Source organism: Vanderwaltozyma polyspora, genomic scaffold, assembly GCF_000150035.1.
Source record: "Vanderwaltozyma polyspora DSM 70294 KpolScaffold473 genomic scaffold, whole genome shotgun sequence".
NCBI classification, from domain to species: domain Eukaryota; kingdom Fungi; phylum Ascomycota; class Saccharomycetes; order Saccharomycetales; family Saccharomycetaceae; genus Vanderwaltozyma; species Vanderwaltozyma polyspora.
In genome coordinates, this window is record NW_001834622.1 from 76 (window position 1) to 15,233 (window position 15,158).

The 15,158-nt window shown below is 30.7% G+C and overlaps 4 protein-coding genes across 4 annotated transcripts; 3 read left to right on the forward strand and 1 right to left on the reverse strand.

Moving 5' to 3' along the window:
* Window positions 1–1,208: 1,208 nt before the first annotated feature.
* UTP22 (rRNA-processing protein UTP22) lies at window positions 1,209–4,901 on the forward strand (the record flags this gene model as incomplete). Its single annotated transcript, XM_001643450.1, has 1 exon — window positions 1,209–4,901. The coding sequence occupies one exon, from the start codon at window positions 1,209–1,211 to the stop codon at window positions 4,899–4,901; it is 3,693 nt and encodes a 1,230-aa protein (XP_001643500.1).
* A 622-nt stretch (window positions 4,902–5,523) lies between these two features.
* GLD1 (Gld1p) lies at window positions 5,524–6,420 on the forward strand (the record flags this gene model as incomplete). The annotated part of the gene is made up of 1 exon (XM_001643451.1): window positions 5,524–6,420. The coding sequence occupies one exon, from the start codon at window positions 5,524–5,526 to the stop codon at window positions 6,418–6,420; it is 897 nt and encodes a 298-aa protein (XP_001643501.1).
* Window positions 6,421–6,632: 212 nt separating this feature from the next.
* Window positions 6,633–7,595, reverse strand: Kpol_473p3 (DNA-directed RNA polymerases I and III subunit RPAC1; the record flags this gene model as incomplete). The annotated part of the gene is made up of 1 exon (XM_001643452.1): window positions 6,633–7,595. The coding sequence occupies one exon, from the start codon at window positions 7,593–7,595 to the stop codon at window positions 6,633–6,635; it is 963 nt and encodes a 320-aa protein (XP_001643502.1).
* A 2,809-nt stretch (window positions 7,596–10,404) lies between these two features.
* Kpol_473p4 (uncharacterized protein) lies at window positions 10,405–11,991 on the forward strand (the record flags this gene model as incomplete). The annotated part of the gene is made up of 1 exon (XM_001643453.1): window positions 10,405–11,991. One exon carries the CDS (start codon window positions 10,405–10,407, stop codon window positions 11,989–11,991), a length of 1,587 nt encoding a protein of 528 aa, XP_001643503.1.
* Between the last annotated feature and the right edge of the window lie 3,167 nt (window positions 11,992–15,158).

Sequence of the window (15,158 nt, forward strand, 5' to 3'; positions counted from 1 at the left end):
TTTCGATATCAATCTACAGTACAGAATAAATGGATAATTCACTTTGTTTACCAGTACTCTCTAATTACATCAAATGATATGAAATTCTTTGCTACGCTACCACCTGAAAAAACAAATATCATTCATTACTAAGAATTCGCCAAAAGTACAGCTTAAATTCCAATTCTCTTGACAAACATTGTGTGCACATGATAAATAGCCAGAGAGAAACAAAACTCTTGCCCTGTCTGTAACGTAATTCAGTCTTCCTTCCACCAGTGAAATCATCTAAACTTGCCCTGCCTAAAGCTAAATCAATACTGATTCCATCTCGGTTTTTGCTCGGTCTGTCTATCTATCTATCTTTCCATCAAGACCACCATCATCACCATCACCACTAGTTCCATTCAGTCCAGTTCAGCCCAGTCGGAAGGAATATAGAGAGTAGGAAGAAAAAACCCATCACGGCCGCATTTCTAATCTTGCCATCTCGCCAGACAGAGACAGTATCGTGTGTCTCCCACTAAAAATAAAAAATACACACGTCTGCCCACCGAGCCTAAACCACATCGATATCATTAAGTTCCTGCCTAAGCAAGATGAAATACTCTGCCTAACTCTCCCACCGTCGGCCTTGCTAGCGGGACCGAAATAAAATTTAAAACTTTTTCCACGACGAAAAATTCGTTGTTTCGCTTCGTTTCGTCTTCCATTTTCGTTTTTCTCGTCTCTTCTTCCTTCTCTTCGGACTGTTGTCGACGAAAAAGAAAAAATTGCGAAGAGTTCGAATTTTTCAAAGCTCATCGTCCATCGAACTGCAGTTTGAAAAATTAACAGATGTAGTTAATATTTGTTAAAATTACATTAAGAATAAGATATTGTTATATTAATTAATTCATATTTTGGTGTATCATACCTATCTGGATTGGCTATAATACTGTTTGCTTGAATATAGGAAACATAAGAGAAGTTCTTTTTTGTTTTTTTCGTAATTTTTTAATTAATCAATTAAAAAAGAATAGAAAAGAACATTAAATTAATTTCATATAGAAGAGAGGACACATTTTCTTTTGTATCTCTTTCCCAAGTAGAAGAAGGATAATTTGATTCGTTGAAATTCTATTCTATAAATATTTGGATTTGAGAATAATAATACTCAAACTAATTTCTCACAGTTGACACTATTAATTTCGATTGAAAGAATTGCATTTTGAAAAGAATCATTAACGATGGGTAGTGTTAAGAGACCATCTTCCGAATTGGTCAACGACTATTCTAATGGGAATACTAAACTTAAGAAGGTTATTGATGATGGAAATAAATTAGAAGTTGAATCCAATTCTGAGAAGGATCAAGAAAAGGAAAATGAGGATGACAATGAAGATTTTGACAACGACGACGACGATGATGATGATGAGGATTCTGATGATGATGATATAAAAACAAATAAAGGAAAAAGTGCATCTACTACAGCTAATGATATTCATATTGCTAGAGAAACAGCAGAATTGTTTAAATCAAATATTTTCAAGTTACAAATCGATGAATTACTAGAACAAGTTAAATTAAAAGAATCTCATGTTCTAAAAGTTGAAAAATTTTTACATAAACTTTATGATATGATTCAATTGGTGCCTGAATGGGAGGAAAAATCATTAATTGAAGTAGATACTTTTTTTAAAGATAAAATAGTCACAGTTCCATTTGTAGATCCAAAACCATTACCAAGTACAACAAAATATAAATTTAACTATAAAGTACCATCCGTCTCTTTGATAGGTTCATTTGCATTAAAAGCGGGTATTTACCAACCTCAAGGTTCCGCTATTGACGTTCTTTTAACTATGCCAGAAGATTTATTCGAAAAGAAAGATTTCTTGAATTTTAGATGCTTGCATAAAAGAAGCGTCTATTTGGCTTATTTAACACATCATTTATCAATCATGTTAAAAAAGGATAATTTAGATTCTTTCATAAAATTGGAATATTCATATTTAAATAATGATCCATTATTGCCTATATTAAAATTATACTGTGAAAAATTAAACGAATCGAAATCAAACAGTTCTGACTATAATTTCTACAAGACTAAGTTTTCCATTAATTTGATTGTAGGTTTCCCATATGGATTATTTGATCCAAAAAAATTATTACCAAACAGAAATAATATTAGGGTAACAGTGGAAAATAAAGAACACATCTTACCATCTACTCCATTGTACAACTTCTCGGTATTATCATCATCAACACATGAACATTTTTTGAAGTTCTTATATAAAACAAAAAAGCAAACTGAATCGTTCAATGAAGCTTGTATATTAGGTAGAATCTGGTTGCAACAACGTGGTTTCTCTTCGAAACTAGCCCACTCAGGAACATTAGGTGGATTCGGGACATTCGAATTCAGTATTTTAATGGCAGCATTACTGAATGGTGGTGGTTTGAATGGTAATAGAATTATTTTGCATGGTTTTTCATCATATCAATTGTTCAAAGGTGTAGTGAAATATTTGGCAACAATGGATATCTGTTCAGATGGTTACCTCCAATTTCATTCTGACACCGAATCCAAGTCAAGCTCTAAATACGTCAATGAACGTTTCCAAATCCCAACATTATTTGATAAAGTTACCAAAGTAAATATTTTAAACAAAATGACAGTCTCATCATATGAAATACTAAAGGCCTATGCTAAAGAAACAATGATTATGTTGAATAATGTCGTTCAAGATCAATTTTCGAATATTTTTTTAACTAATATTAACAGATTGGATAATATAAAGTTTGACCTATGTTATAATATTAGCATCGCATCAGGTAACAGTAATGTAATCTCGCAATTAATTTCTAATTTTGGCTCTCTAGAGAGAGTTAAATTTATCACCCTAGAGAACTATTTAGTGCATAAAATTTCAAGTATTGTTAAATTTGGGTTAGGTGACAGAATAAAATTAATTGAAGTAGAACTGGTTGGTCAGAAATTTACATTTCCAGTAAGTAAAAGAAAGGTTATCCTAAACAGTAGTAAAAACTTAAACTTTGAATGCATCAAAGTAAAGTTAATTACGAATGGTTCAGAAAGTGAAAAATTAGTTACTAAGGGCCCAGCCCATTCTGAGGAACCAACAACTGAAGCAGTAGCGTTTAAAAGTTTCTGGGATACTAAATCGTCCTTGCGTCGTTTCAAAGATGGTTCGATTACTCATTGTTGTATCTGGACTACCTCATCTTCCGAACCAATTATTTCAACTATCATGAACTTCATTTTGAAAAAACATATTGCTGATGGTTTACAAGTCACCAATGATATTACAAAAGAATTCCAAAATCTATTACCGTTACCAAATCTTCCATCAAGTTCAAAGACTTCAGTTTTGAATCTTTCTAGTTTCTATAACCTAAAGAAGTCTTTTGACGAATTGTACAAGATTATTTTCAAAATGGATTTGCCATTATCAGTCAAATCTATTCAGCCGGTAGGCACTTCTTTCAGATACACTTCAATGTGTCAACCGGTACCTTTTGCATATTCAGATCCTGATTTTTTTCAAGAAGTAATTTTAGAGTTTGAAACTTCCCAAAAGTGGCCAGACGAAATTTCATCTCTTGAAAAGTCAAAAACTGCATTTTTATTAAAGATTCAAGAACAAATAACCACAAGCACAGGAGGTAGATACAAATCATTTTTCAATCGTGATGAATCAATTCCATACAATTTAGAAATTGTCACTTTGAGTATTCTAACTCCAGAGGGGTATGGTTTCAAATTTAGAGTTTTAACAGAACGTGATGAAGTATTATATTTAAGAGCAATTTCTAATGCTAGGAATGAAATTAAACCAGAGCTAGAGAAGACATTTTTAAAATTTGTAGCAAAATATCAAGCTTCCACCAGACATACAAGAACAATTGAAAATTTGTCTCATTCATATGAATATTACTCTCCTGTCGTCAGATTATTTAAAAAATGGTTAGATGCACATCTGCTACTAGGTCATTTGAATGACGAATTAGTCGAATTAATTGCAATGAAGCCTTTTGTTGATCGTGCTCCTTACTTTATTCCTGGTTCTGTAGAAAACGGATTTTTGAAATTGATCAAATATTTAAGTCAATGGAATTGGAAAGAAGATCCTCTGATTTTAGATTTGATTAAACCTGAAGAAGACATAGAAGACGCATTCGAAACCAGTATAGGCGCAAATTCAGAAGTTGATTCAAAGACTTTGAAGAAATTATCCGAAAAATTGACATTAGCTCATTATAAAGGCATTCAATCAAATTTCAACAATATGAGAAATGGTGATCCAAATGGGTTAGCTGTACAATTTTTCGTAGCCTCAAAAATTGATCCAAGTGGTATTATGTATTCTAGTGATGTTCCATTGCCAATTGCTACAAGAATAACAGCTTTAGCTAAGGTGGCATTAGGTTTGATTCAAGAGCATGGTTTAAACAAACAAACAATTAAATTGTTATTTACACCTGCAGTTAAAGATTATGATTTTGTCGTTCACTTGAAAACCCATGTGCCGTTAAAAAGTTCATGTGGTATTATTGAACCAACTGAATTTAAGAACTTGTCAAATGACAACGCTTCTCAATTCCCAAAGAATCTAGACAAATTGAGCGAGAAAATGGACCCTACCTATCAATTAGTAAAATATTTGAACATGAAATACAAGAATACATTAATTTTTTCAAGTCACAGGTATATTGGTGTTAATGGTGGCGATAAAGGTGACAGGAATGTGATCACAGGTTTGATAAAGCCACTATACAAGAAAGCACAAAAATTTAAGGTTACAATGAATGCCAATGTTAAACCAATTGATAAGGAAAACGTAACTATGAACAAAGCTTCAATTTTCCATGAAATTGCTGCTTTTGGTAATGATTTAGCTGTTGATTTTGAAACTTGATATTAACTCTTTTATAGACTTACGTTGATATTTTTTTATAAATAATTAATGACTAATATTTAATAGATTTGTAATTTACGAGTGTAAACTATATAACAAAAAATCATTTCTTAGGTTTTTTAAGTTTTTGTCAGTGTAATAAGGATTAAAATGAATTTAAGTAAAGAAGTGTGAATCGTGTAATATATAAAATAAAAGCTAATTTTTTTTAGTACTTTATTAATCATAAAATATTCTGTAAAACCTTGTTACAACTGGATTTATAAGTTAATATACTCGTGTATTGATTCTTTTCTATACACTACCTTTGGCAAAAGTGTCATCTTAAGTATGTAGTAGTCATCTCTTGTTAATTTTAAGTAATCACGTGAGGCCTTATTCCATACGAAATTAGTAGGATATCCAATAGTTCAGCTAATGAAATTTAACCGCACTATGCAGAAAAAGAAGTATAGTTTAAAGGATAATAAGATGTACTTTAAGATGATTTCTTTCTCAGATTTGATTATAAATTGTGACAAAAACACAACTATTATTACTATTGGAGAATACATGCATTGCTCGTAGATGGTTCTATCGTTAATTTAGTTTATTTTAAAAATAGAGCAAGTTTGATCATAATATGAACACACCTCTGAATACGAGACCTTCAGGGCACAGAAATGATCATGTATACAAATTAAGAAAAAGGAATTTCCAAAGAAGATTATCAACTCAACTCTGTTATCTTGGATATATGACAATAATTTTACAATATATTAAGTATGGGTCTAATGTACTGACTTTGGGCTTCAGATGTCTTCTTCAATCGATACTATCATCGCCATTTCCTAGCGACATTCAATTGGAACGTATTGCAAGAAATAACAATCTATCAAGAATTCCATATGTTGGTGACACTACAGCTCAATTTAGAGTATCATCAGAAATGACAAATATACCAGGTGCATTTACGCCCACGGAGTCCATAGAAGAAATGCAGAATATAGATAGACAGTCTGCAATTAATTCTTTAAAACTTAAGGCAAGAAAAATACTATTTCATGGTGCTCTAACAGTAAATACTATCTTAATATTACTTGATCTTTTGTTTCCAAAAGATTTTGTTGGCCAATTTGAAGGTAATAACTTGAGAGACGGCTCGTTACAAAATGCATCATCCCCTTTTATTAATGGCAATGGTCTTCTACAAGGTGAATATAAAGGTGGATTCTTTTTACAAATAGTTGGAGAATTAGTACCGAAGACTAATTTAGAAGGAAATTTGGGAATGATATTTACAGATTTTCTAATATTGGCATTGCAATATGGATTGTTCATTTTGGGTTGTATCAATTTTACCAAGTTAGATAATATTGAACTTGATCAAAATGAAGAGCTTATTGCTCAAAAGTTGGATGAAAATAGTGATGGTTATGACGGGAATGTTTTGGTGACAATAATAGACCCAATTAAGGCAATAGATAGGGTATTGATAATAGATGATACAGAAAATGGCGAAATAAATAGCGTTGTTTAGTTTTAAAGGGATTTTGTATTCAAATAAATATTAAGTAATTAATTTTGATCCTATAAGGAAATGAATTTGAATTTAGTACTATGTGTGTTGTGCAAAATTATATGTAATGACCAACTATCTATATTTGTATATAAATATATTACTTGAAAGACTATAAAAAGTACCACAGTATCGTCTGTATTGTTGTTTTTTTCAGTTGTAAATTAATCCTATTATTGACTAATTGGTGAGTTTTTCAAATATTCAGCTTTATTCTTCAAGATTTTAACTGATTTTAAGAAAATTTCTTCCGCTGACATAGCACCGACAGTCTCTATATTAAAGATGAAATGGTTTCTAACTCTATCAAGTTTTACTTTATCCTGGAATTCCTCATGTCTCAATACTTCTCTCGTCATTGTATCCTTTCTAGCATCTTTAACATATGCTTCATCGTTTTCGTTAATGTCAATTACACCTGGAGGGAAACATTTTTGGAATCTCTTAGCAGATTCACCTTTAATTTTTTCTGTGATGATGATTTTTGGCATTAATCTATATGAGGCTGTACAAACTGGGGAGAATTTGGCATGATCAGCACCAATACCTAATATACAATGAGCTCTTAAAGAAATTTCCTGACCTGGTCTCAATTTTGCTATTAAAATATCTGGATCAGCAGAGACAACAGGGCTGTCAGCAAATGTTTCTTCTTGTTTGCCTTGTGGTTCGAATTTCAAATCACGGGCATATATGTGTGCATTGTGATATAATATGCTTGGATCAGTACAGTCCTTTGGAGCATCTAAATTTCTTGTACATTTGACATTTAGAGATAAGACAATAGTGTTTTCATCAGTAAATTTTTCATCTTCTGGTAGGTCATTATTTAACCAAGTCAATCTATCAGGGTCTACCTTTAATGGGATTAAACCAATTCTTTGAGCGATAACTTCATCTTGGATAACTGAAGTATTATTTAAAATATAGATGTATTCTGCTGCAACGGATGGTACTTCAGAAATCATAATTCTACGTAATGCATTTGCAATTGAAGTATCGACATTAATCAAATCTAAGTTTGTTTCTCTTTCACCTACTTTAGAAATGTTAATTTCTAAATTTTCTCTAAATTTGTTTGCATCCCAGATGTTATCACCTTGTGAGATGTTAAGAATAGTTGAATCGACAGACATTATTGTAGGTATTCACGGTACGGTACGATTTTACTCTTGTTAATGTATGGTATAGATATATTCAACAAATTTAAACTCTAGAGGTTACAATTACGATATTTTTTTTTTATCTCATCTCATCTCATCTCATCGATAAAAATTTATTAATACAGATAGACAATATGAAATTTTTTGATCATTTACTGCGTAAGAAGGAAAAAAGAAAGAAAGAAAAAATAAGCGTGCAAGATCTGGCAAGTGCATAGAATTAACTATGTACAAATGAAAGTTTATTGATGAAGTTAAGAAAAGATGAATTCCACATGATTAGATCTCATTGATAATTCTATACAGACTAACATCTTATATATGAAATCAAATTATGAATTAAGATATTATTAGTCAAGAGTATCATTAAATAATTAACTCCTTTCCAATAAAGAGAAGAAATTTTGTAGTAAGAAAAATCAGCCATTGAATAAGTTACATCATAAGATTGACATTTGCATCAATCGTCAGATAATGTAGATAAGTAAAAATTGTAATAGCTCATCATTTTTTTTCCTAAAAGGTTTTATCTAACTATATTTTGAGAGATCATCGAAATAACATCTTTATCAATTAATGTAAAATTGGTCATTGAAAATGACCAATTTCAAATTCCCCTATAAATTCTAAAAAGGAGATACAAAAGAAATAAGAAATTGAAATAAATTATTATTTTAGCATTCAACAACTGTTCAATACCAATATATTCCCGTATTGTTCTTTGCTTTCTTCATTCCTTTGCTTGTCCCCCCCCCCAATTAGATGAGTTCCAAACATCATATATACAACTATGATAAGCTGCAATGGTTATTGGATTACACTCTAATGAATAAGAAGACTATCCAGACCTGCACAAACAAGATCTTTCCTATATGTGTGTTTTACGTCCATCTCATCTTTTTGGCATTTCGACCTTTTCATCTTTCTTTTATATATACAAATTCTGTGGTTTAATTTCGAGATCTGTCGAAGAGGAAAGAGGCAAAAAACCAAAAAAAAAAAGAAAAAAGGAAAAAAATTGTGTATCGTTTCTTTTTTCTTTTTTCAGACAAAGTTCATTTCGAGGAAAAAAGAAACAACATGATGTTTTTTATATCATTGTACACGATCATTCGGGTTTTCCCTTCTGTGTTTGTCTAGTTTTGGGTTTCACTCGCGTTGTTGATGTAAAAATTAACATGATCGGAGGAAGCTATTGTCCGACAGCAACCCATCCAACCATCGTACTCTCTTTGGTGAACTTTTTTGGTTTAAATGTTCGAAATTGGTGTGGTGTACCATTCTAATCTCAAAGCATCACCAATTTTATATTTATCATTTTACACACATACTGTTATGCTTGAATACTGAACCAAATTAAACTAAACTAAACTAAACTAACCTAAACTAGACTAAGTCACTACAAAATTTAACAATATAAGAACATCTTTGATACATATATGCATTGATACTAAACAGCACTATCCAAGGATTATGCCTATCAACTCGCATCCAGATATCTCTCTCTATATATATGTGTGTAAATACGTAATTTGAATATTCAACAAAACGGAATTGCTACTGTCGTTTCCGTCATCAGCAAAATAGCTATATCATACAACTAACTATGGTTGCTATTGTCTAATAATTATTGATTATTGATTATTACATTGATTGACTCGACTCATACCAAATGAATTGCTATATTAGTTATAATTAACTAATAAATTGAATAAATTAAAAGTGTATAATCTAATCTAATCTAATCCAATCCAATCCCCCCCAGTCTTAGTACCTTCTTCTTAATTAAATATTACTGGCACTTCACCTTGAATACAAATTATCATTGTAGTTATTGTCATATCATGTCGTGTCTTGCTTGACTTTCTTTTTTTTCACATAATTTTTTTCAGTTTAATGTTGTGTGGTTCATATTGTTCCTTTTTTATAGTGTCTTTCTCAATTATTTCACTGAAAGTTTCGTTCTTTTCCATCCATTTTCCTTCTTGGTTACTCTTTTCCCAAGTTACGTATGTCAACTTGCTTCTTCTCCTTTTTCATAGTCCTTTTCAGTAAGTATCAAATTCTGGGTTATATTTTTTTTGCTGATAAAGTTTCATTATTTACTAAGCACACTTTTTAAGTAAATTGATTTATTTGAACTATTACAGTTGATTTATGATCTGAACAATTTTATAATTGTATTTATTATTCTTTAATCTTATAACATAATCTTTAATTGTTACTTCGAAAATTATACTAGCTTTTATCTGTATTGATGGTAATAATTATAATTCTATAATACAATATAAAATAATATATCACACAATATATCAGCTGTGCAGTTATTGTTTGCTATTTGGTGTTGGTGGGCGTGTATTATTCTATTTTGAAATATTTATATATATAATCTGTGGTTCCTAACTTATAAGGTACTATTATTTTCATTACGCTTGGTGAGGTATTCGACATTTAGACCTGTTAAGTTTCAAAGTTGGTAAAATTAATCGATTATTGATTTCTTTTGCCGTTCCTAGTTCGAACAAGTTGGAAGTAATAACTTTACATTGGAACTGATTTTGATCCTTTCATTACTGTATTATATCACTACGTTTTATATCTATTATTCTGATTTAATTTCACTTTATCAAAGTATTGTTTCCTAATTAACCAAAGTTAGGCAAATACTAAATTTTATTAATTGAATATATTCCACATAATAATAATAATAATAATAATAATTAATAGCTGTAGTAACAGATTGTTGCTGCAAAAGGAAAATTAATATATTGCATCTTTAACTATGAACAATTTTATAACACAAGTTTCCCAGGATAGTGCAGCAAGCACAAACCTATTCATTAGTGCCACTGATGAATATCAACAAAACAGAAGTGATTCTGCATTGGACTTAACTGACTTAGAAGATAGTGGAAATGCATTGATACATTTAAATATTCAAGAACAACATTATTATATAACTAGAGATCAATTGATGTCATTACCAGAATCAATATTACTATATCTTTTTCCAGCAGGTGTGTTCCTAGATAAAATGGGTGAAATAATTACAAATTTAACACCAGATGACGAAGTATATGTTTCTGACTTTCCTTCAAGCTGTTTTGAATATATCATGGACGTTTATACAAGAGCCTATGATGATTTTACAAACTTCCCTGTTGATAAAACTTATGGCATTTCAAAAGATTCATCATTAACTTCTGTTGCAAAGGGTTTCTTCGGTTTTGGTAATAATTCAGCAAATGTTGAGAAAGAATTGCTACATAATAAACCTGTGGTTATAGTATTAAGAGAAGATTTAGATTATTATTGTATTCCAAAAGATGCAATTTTTCAATACCAGGGCATTTTCCAAACTTCTGATGAAGATTGTACTGAAAAAAATGAAGAATTATTTACCAATTTCATGACAGAGATTAAAATTGCTGCAGGCAGCTATTTGAGTTCTCAGGATTCTGTTTTTGGGGGTTTATCTCAGTCAAATAGAAGTAGATCTGGTAAAGATGAAAAGAAAGCTTCTGATAAAAAGATTGGTACTGCTGAACAACATTTGAAAGAGATGTTGTGCTCCTCTGGTTTTTCAGATGAGTCTAAGTGGAATAATAGGGTCCAAGATCCTAAGAAAACTGTTATCACTTCATTAAGCTTATGTAGATTAGCCAATGAAACAACTGAAGAGTTCAGAAAGAATTATTTTGAAGCTAAAAAAAAATGGGAAGCTGAATGGCTACGTCATAAATCTTCTCAAGAGAGTATTTCTAGGAGTAGAGTTTCATTATCGAGAAGTATATCACATAACAATATGAATAAAAAAAGTTCTTCAAGTTTATTAAATAGTGAAGGTAATGGTAACTCCAGTGATAGTCTTAACAAGAGTGATCATATTAATCCTAATATTAGTGGTAGTGACTTGAAGAAAGGTAGATTTTCTTCTATATCAGCAAGCAGTAGTCATCCGAACTTATCATCAGAATCTACTGATAAATTGTCACAGCCGCCATCGATTAGGAAGTCGAGGTTTTCTAGGTTAGCAGGGAATGTGAGGTCAAGATCAAGTTCTAAAAACAGACCAAGTGGTAAAAGTGAAATTCCCAAGTTATATGATTTAGTTCCTAAGCCAGCGATTAATACGAAACTATTATTATTTTGGAGGAAACCAGCTAGAAAGTGTTGGTGGAGTGAAGAGACCATTACATTAAATGTTAAAATACATGGTAAAATTGTTGAGAATGGGGGAAATAATTTAATTAGCCTAGAAGATGGGAATTCAACAGATGGTGGAAATGATCCAGATGGATTGACAATTCCTGTAAAATTACATATCAGAAGAGTGTGGACATTGGAATTGAGTGTAATTGGTGCTTAATTGAGTCAACAATTGCAAATTAAAAACTGTTGAATAAGAAATAGAATAAGGTGGTTGCAATATTTATTTTTTTCATGTATATTTGTATGTGGTCCAAACGAAACTCAAATAAGGATCCTATTAGAACTATTAAGAAAGAAAAGAGAGAGAGTGTGTGTGTGTGTGAGATGAAAAGAATTCAACAAAAAAATGGTAGAACTACTCGTAAACCAAAATTCAAAATTATAAATAGATCAAAGGTTTCTTGATCATTAACAATGGAATTTATTTTCGAAGATTCTTGTTTTGATCGATTTTCAGAATACCTCAAATTTCGAAATTGGCAATTTATATATAGACTCTATACCAATGTGCATAGACAAATATCAACAAAAATATGATGCACAGATGAAGCAAAGAACGAATAAAAAGAACAATAACAATTTTAATTACAACTACAAAATAATTACATAGACAATAGATAGATTTTAACATGTATTATTACAATTGATCTAGTTATCAGATTCTATTATTACAGTAATAGTAAAGATAATCACAGCGAACAAAATCCGATAAACGAACGTGAGACGAACGTAAGACGAACAAGAAACGATCGAACAGGAGTGATGGATGATTCATTGAAATTGAGGTTAAAGGTGACTCCTCTTGTTGTATGTAATACAGCAATAATAACATTAAGTTCGATAAAAATCAGAGCAATGGCAATACATACTGTTCAAAATATTGATGTTTAATGTTAAATAACAATATTAATTTCACACATCGTCATTTTGGTTACAAAAACATTCCAATAAGAAGAAGCAGTAAGGTGTATAACAAAAAAAAAATTAATGTGATATATGGCTGTAAGAGGGACAAGTGGGGAGAGGGTGATTAAGAAGAGAAAACATGGAAAGATGATAATAGAAAGAGATAATGTTATATTATATTGTAAGGTAATGTAATGTAATGATTGGATTTTAAGTTTGTAGATAGATCGACATTTATTTGGTCCAAATGTATTTATCCCTTCCCTTCCCTTCCCTTCCCTTAAAGGAGAGAAAATAAGAATCAACCCTCTTTAGCTTAGGTCACATCATCTCTTGAAACCACGACTGGTTAATTATATGTGTATTTAACCCACTCCATGAGTCGCAAGGTCTAAAGCTCTTGAAGGATTCTACTTCATTGATTGACAAAATAAACTTTGAAATTTTACATCAAGAGTAGAAATCAACGTGAACACTCAGCTTGAACTTAAAAGTGCGAGAGTAACTTTAAGGATAGAAATGACTTGTAACTGTTCCAAAAAGAAACACTGACTAGGGGATGAAGGTTGAGCGATTTTAATAGTTGATGGCTCCAAGAAAGATATCCAAACTGTGTATCAATTGTTATGGAAATAGTATTTTATTTTATTTTATTTTATTTTATTTCAATTTTATATTTTTTACAGTAATGCTGGTGTATCCTTTTCTTCATGTACTAGATGATAAAGGTAGTGCTTGCTAGTTGAGAAGAATAAGATAGATGAGACCAAAAAAAATAATTAAATTTGAAAATGTGTCACAAGAAATTGAGGGTGGAGTCGTCCAAGTATCTCTTGACTACTTGATAATTTGTATTGTAAGTTGTTACTGCTGCTACCTTTTAAATTGTATTACCTGAATTGAGACTTTGATGAGTTAACTGTAAATTGTAAATTACAAACCAGATATAGTTATTCTAGATTGATGGTGGTAGAGATGAGGAGGAGGGGTTGGTGGGTGAGTGGGGGAGAGTGTGAGAGTCCAAATGTTTGGTGGTGGTGGTGGTGATTGTGAGAATTTAGTGTAAAGTAAATAAAAATCACAATATTATAATTAGTTACTTTAAATTTTTCATTTCCTTGTACTCTCTATTACTCTCCTATCTCAACTTGGAAATGTCATTAAATTAGGTGGGTAGATGGGGTCAGATGAACATGGAGTACAAGTATCGGTCTGTATGTGATAAATGGATATTTTGGTTAGTTAATTGTTGTTGTTGTTGTTGTTGTTGTTGTTTAGTGTTTCAATTTTGTTTTTTTATTTTTTTTTATTTCTTACCCTTTCGAATTGTTAAAATAGCGTATGTAGTCTCTACTACAATTCCCCTTTTTATTTCATTTTATCTGTTTTTACAGATGTTGTAAAATGTAAATTATACACAGAAATACATACATACATACATACATACATACATCAAATCTTTGTAAATTTTCCCTTCATTAACTTCCTCCCACATTAAAACTCTTTAACTTGACTTGATTTGACTTGACTTGGCTTGATTTGATTTTAGCTTGATTTAACATAATTTATCCACTGTTTCCTGACGTTCATTCGCAGACAATCTATGTGGTGGATAGTATCGAACCTAATTTCATCATCTCTTTCTTCCTTTCTTATCTCTCTATGTTCTACGTAATTATTTTCTTATCCAAGTAGTTATCATCGTCTTCCTCATCATCATCATATTTTTCACTACTATTACTCTGATCAAATGCGAATTGTAAAATTACATTCCTTTACAATTTAAATGTACTTGCTACTACTGCTGTTGCTACTTCAAGACTTAGTGAATAAGGTAAGGTTAGCCCATCTTCTTTAAGTTCATTGCAAGAAATTTAAAGCAAAAGTCATCTGAGACTGAACAATCAAGTAAAGTTAAGCAAAGCAAAAAAAAAAATTTAAAATTTGACTTCCATTAGGTTTTAAAATCGTTTATCTCGTTCGTATATAAATGAAGCAAAATCGATGGGTTTCTTTGAATTACAAACTGACAAGATATTGTATCGGTAATTGTTATAGCTATTCTTTTTATTGTAATTATTTGTTATAATTATTTTTTTTTTAGACTACATACTATATCAGTATTAGAATCGACTGAAAATTACTAGTAGTACTATTAAGTAGATCAGGTTTAAAGATTTGTATATATTTGACTATACTTATAATTGAAAAGATAATATATCCATACGTTGGAAGGAATAGTTGATCAATTGTTCATTATAATTTGCTGATCTCGTTGGTAAGGAATTTAGAGTATTGTTGTTATCGAGAAATAAGCCAAGAAACTAATTTTGATTTGTACTTGATTTTTTTTTGAAAGACTCATTGTTAGACCCAATATTTTTTTTAAAAAAAAACAGTTTATTGAATCATATTTAA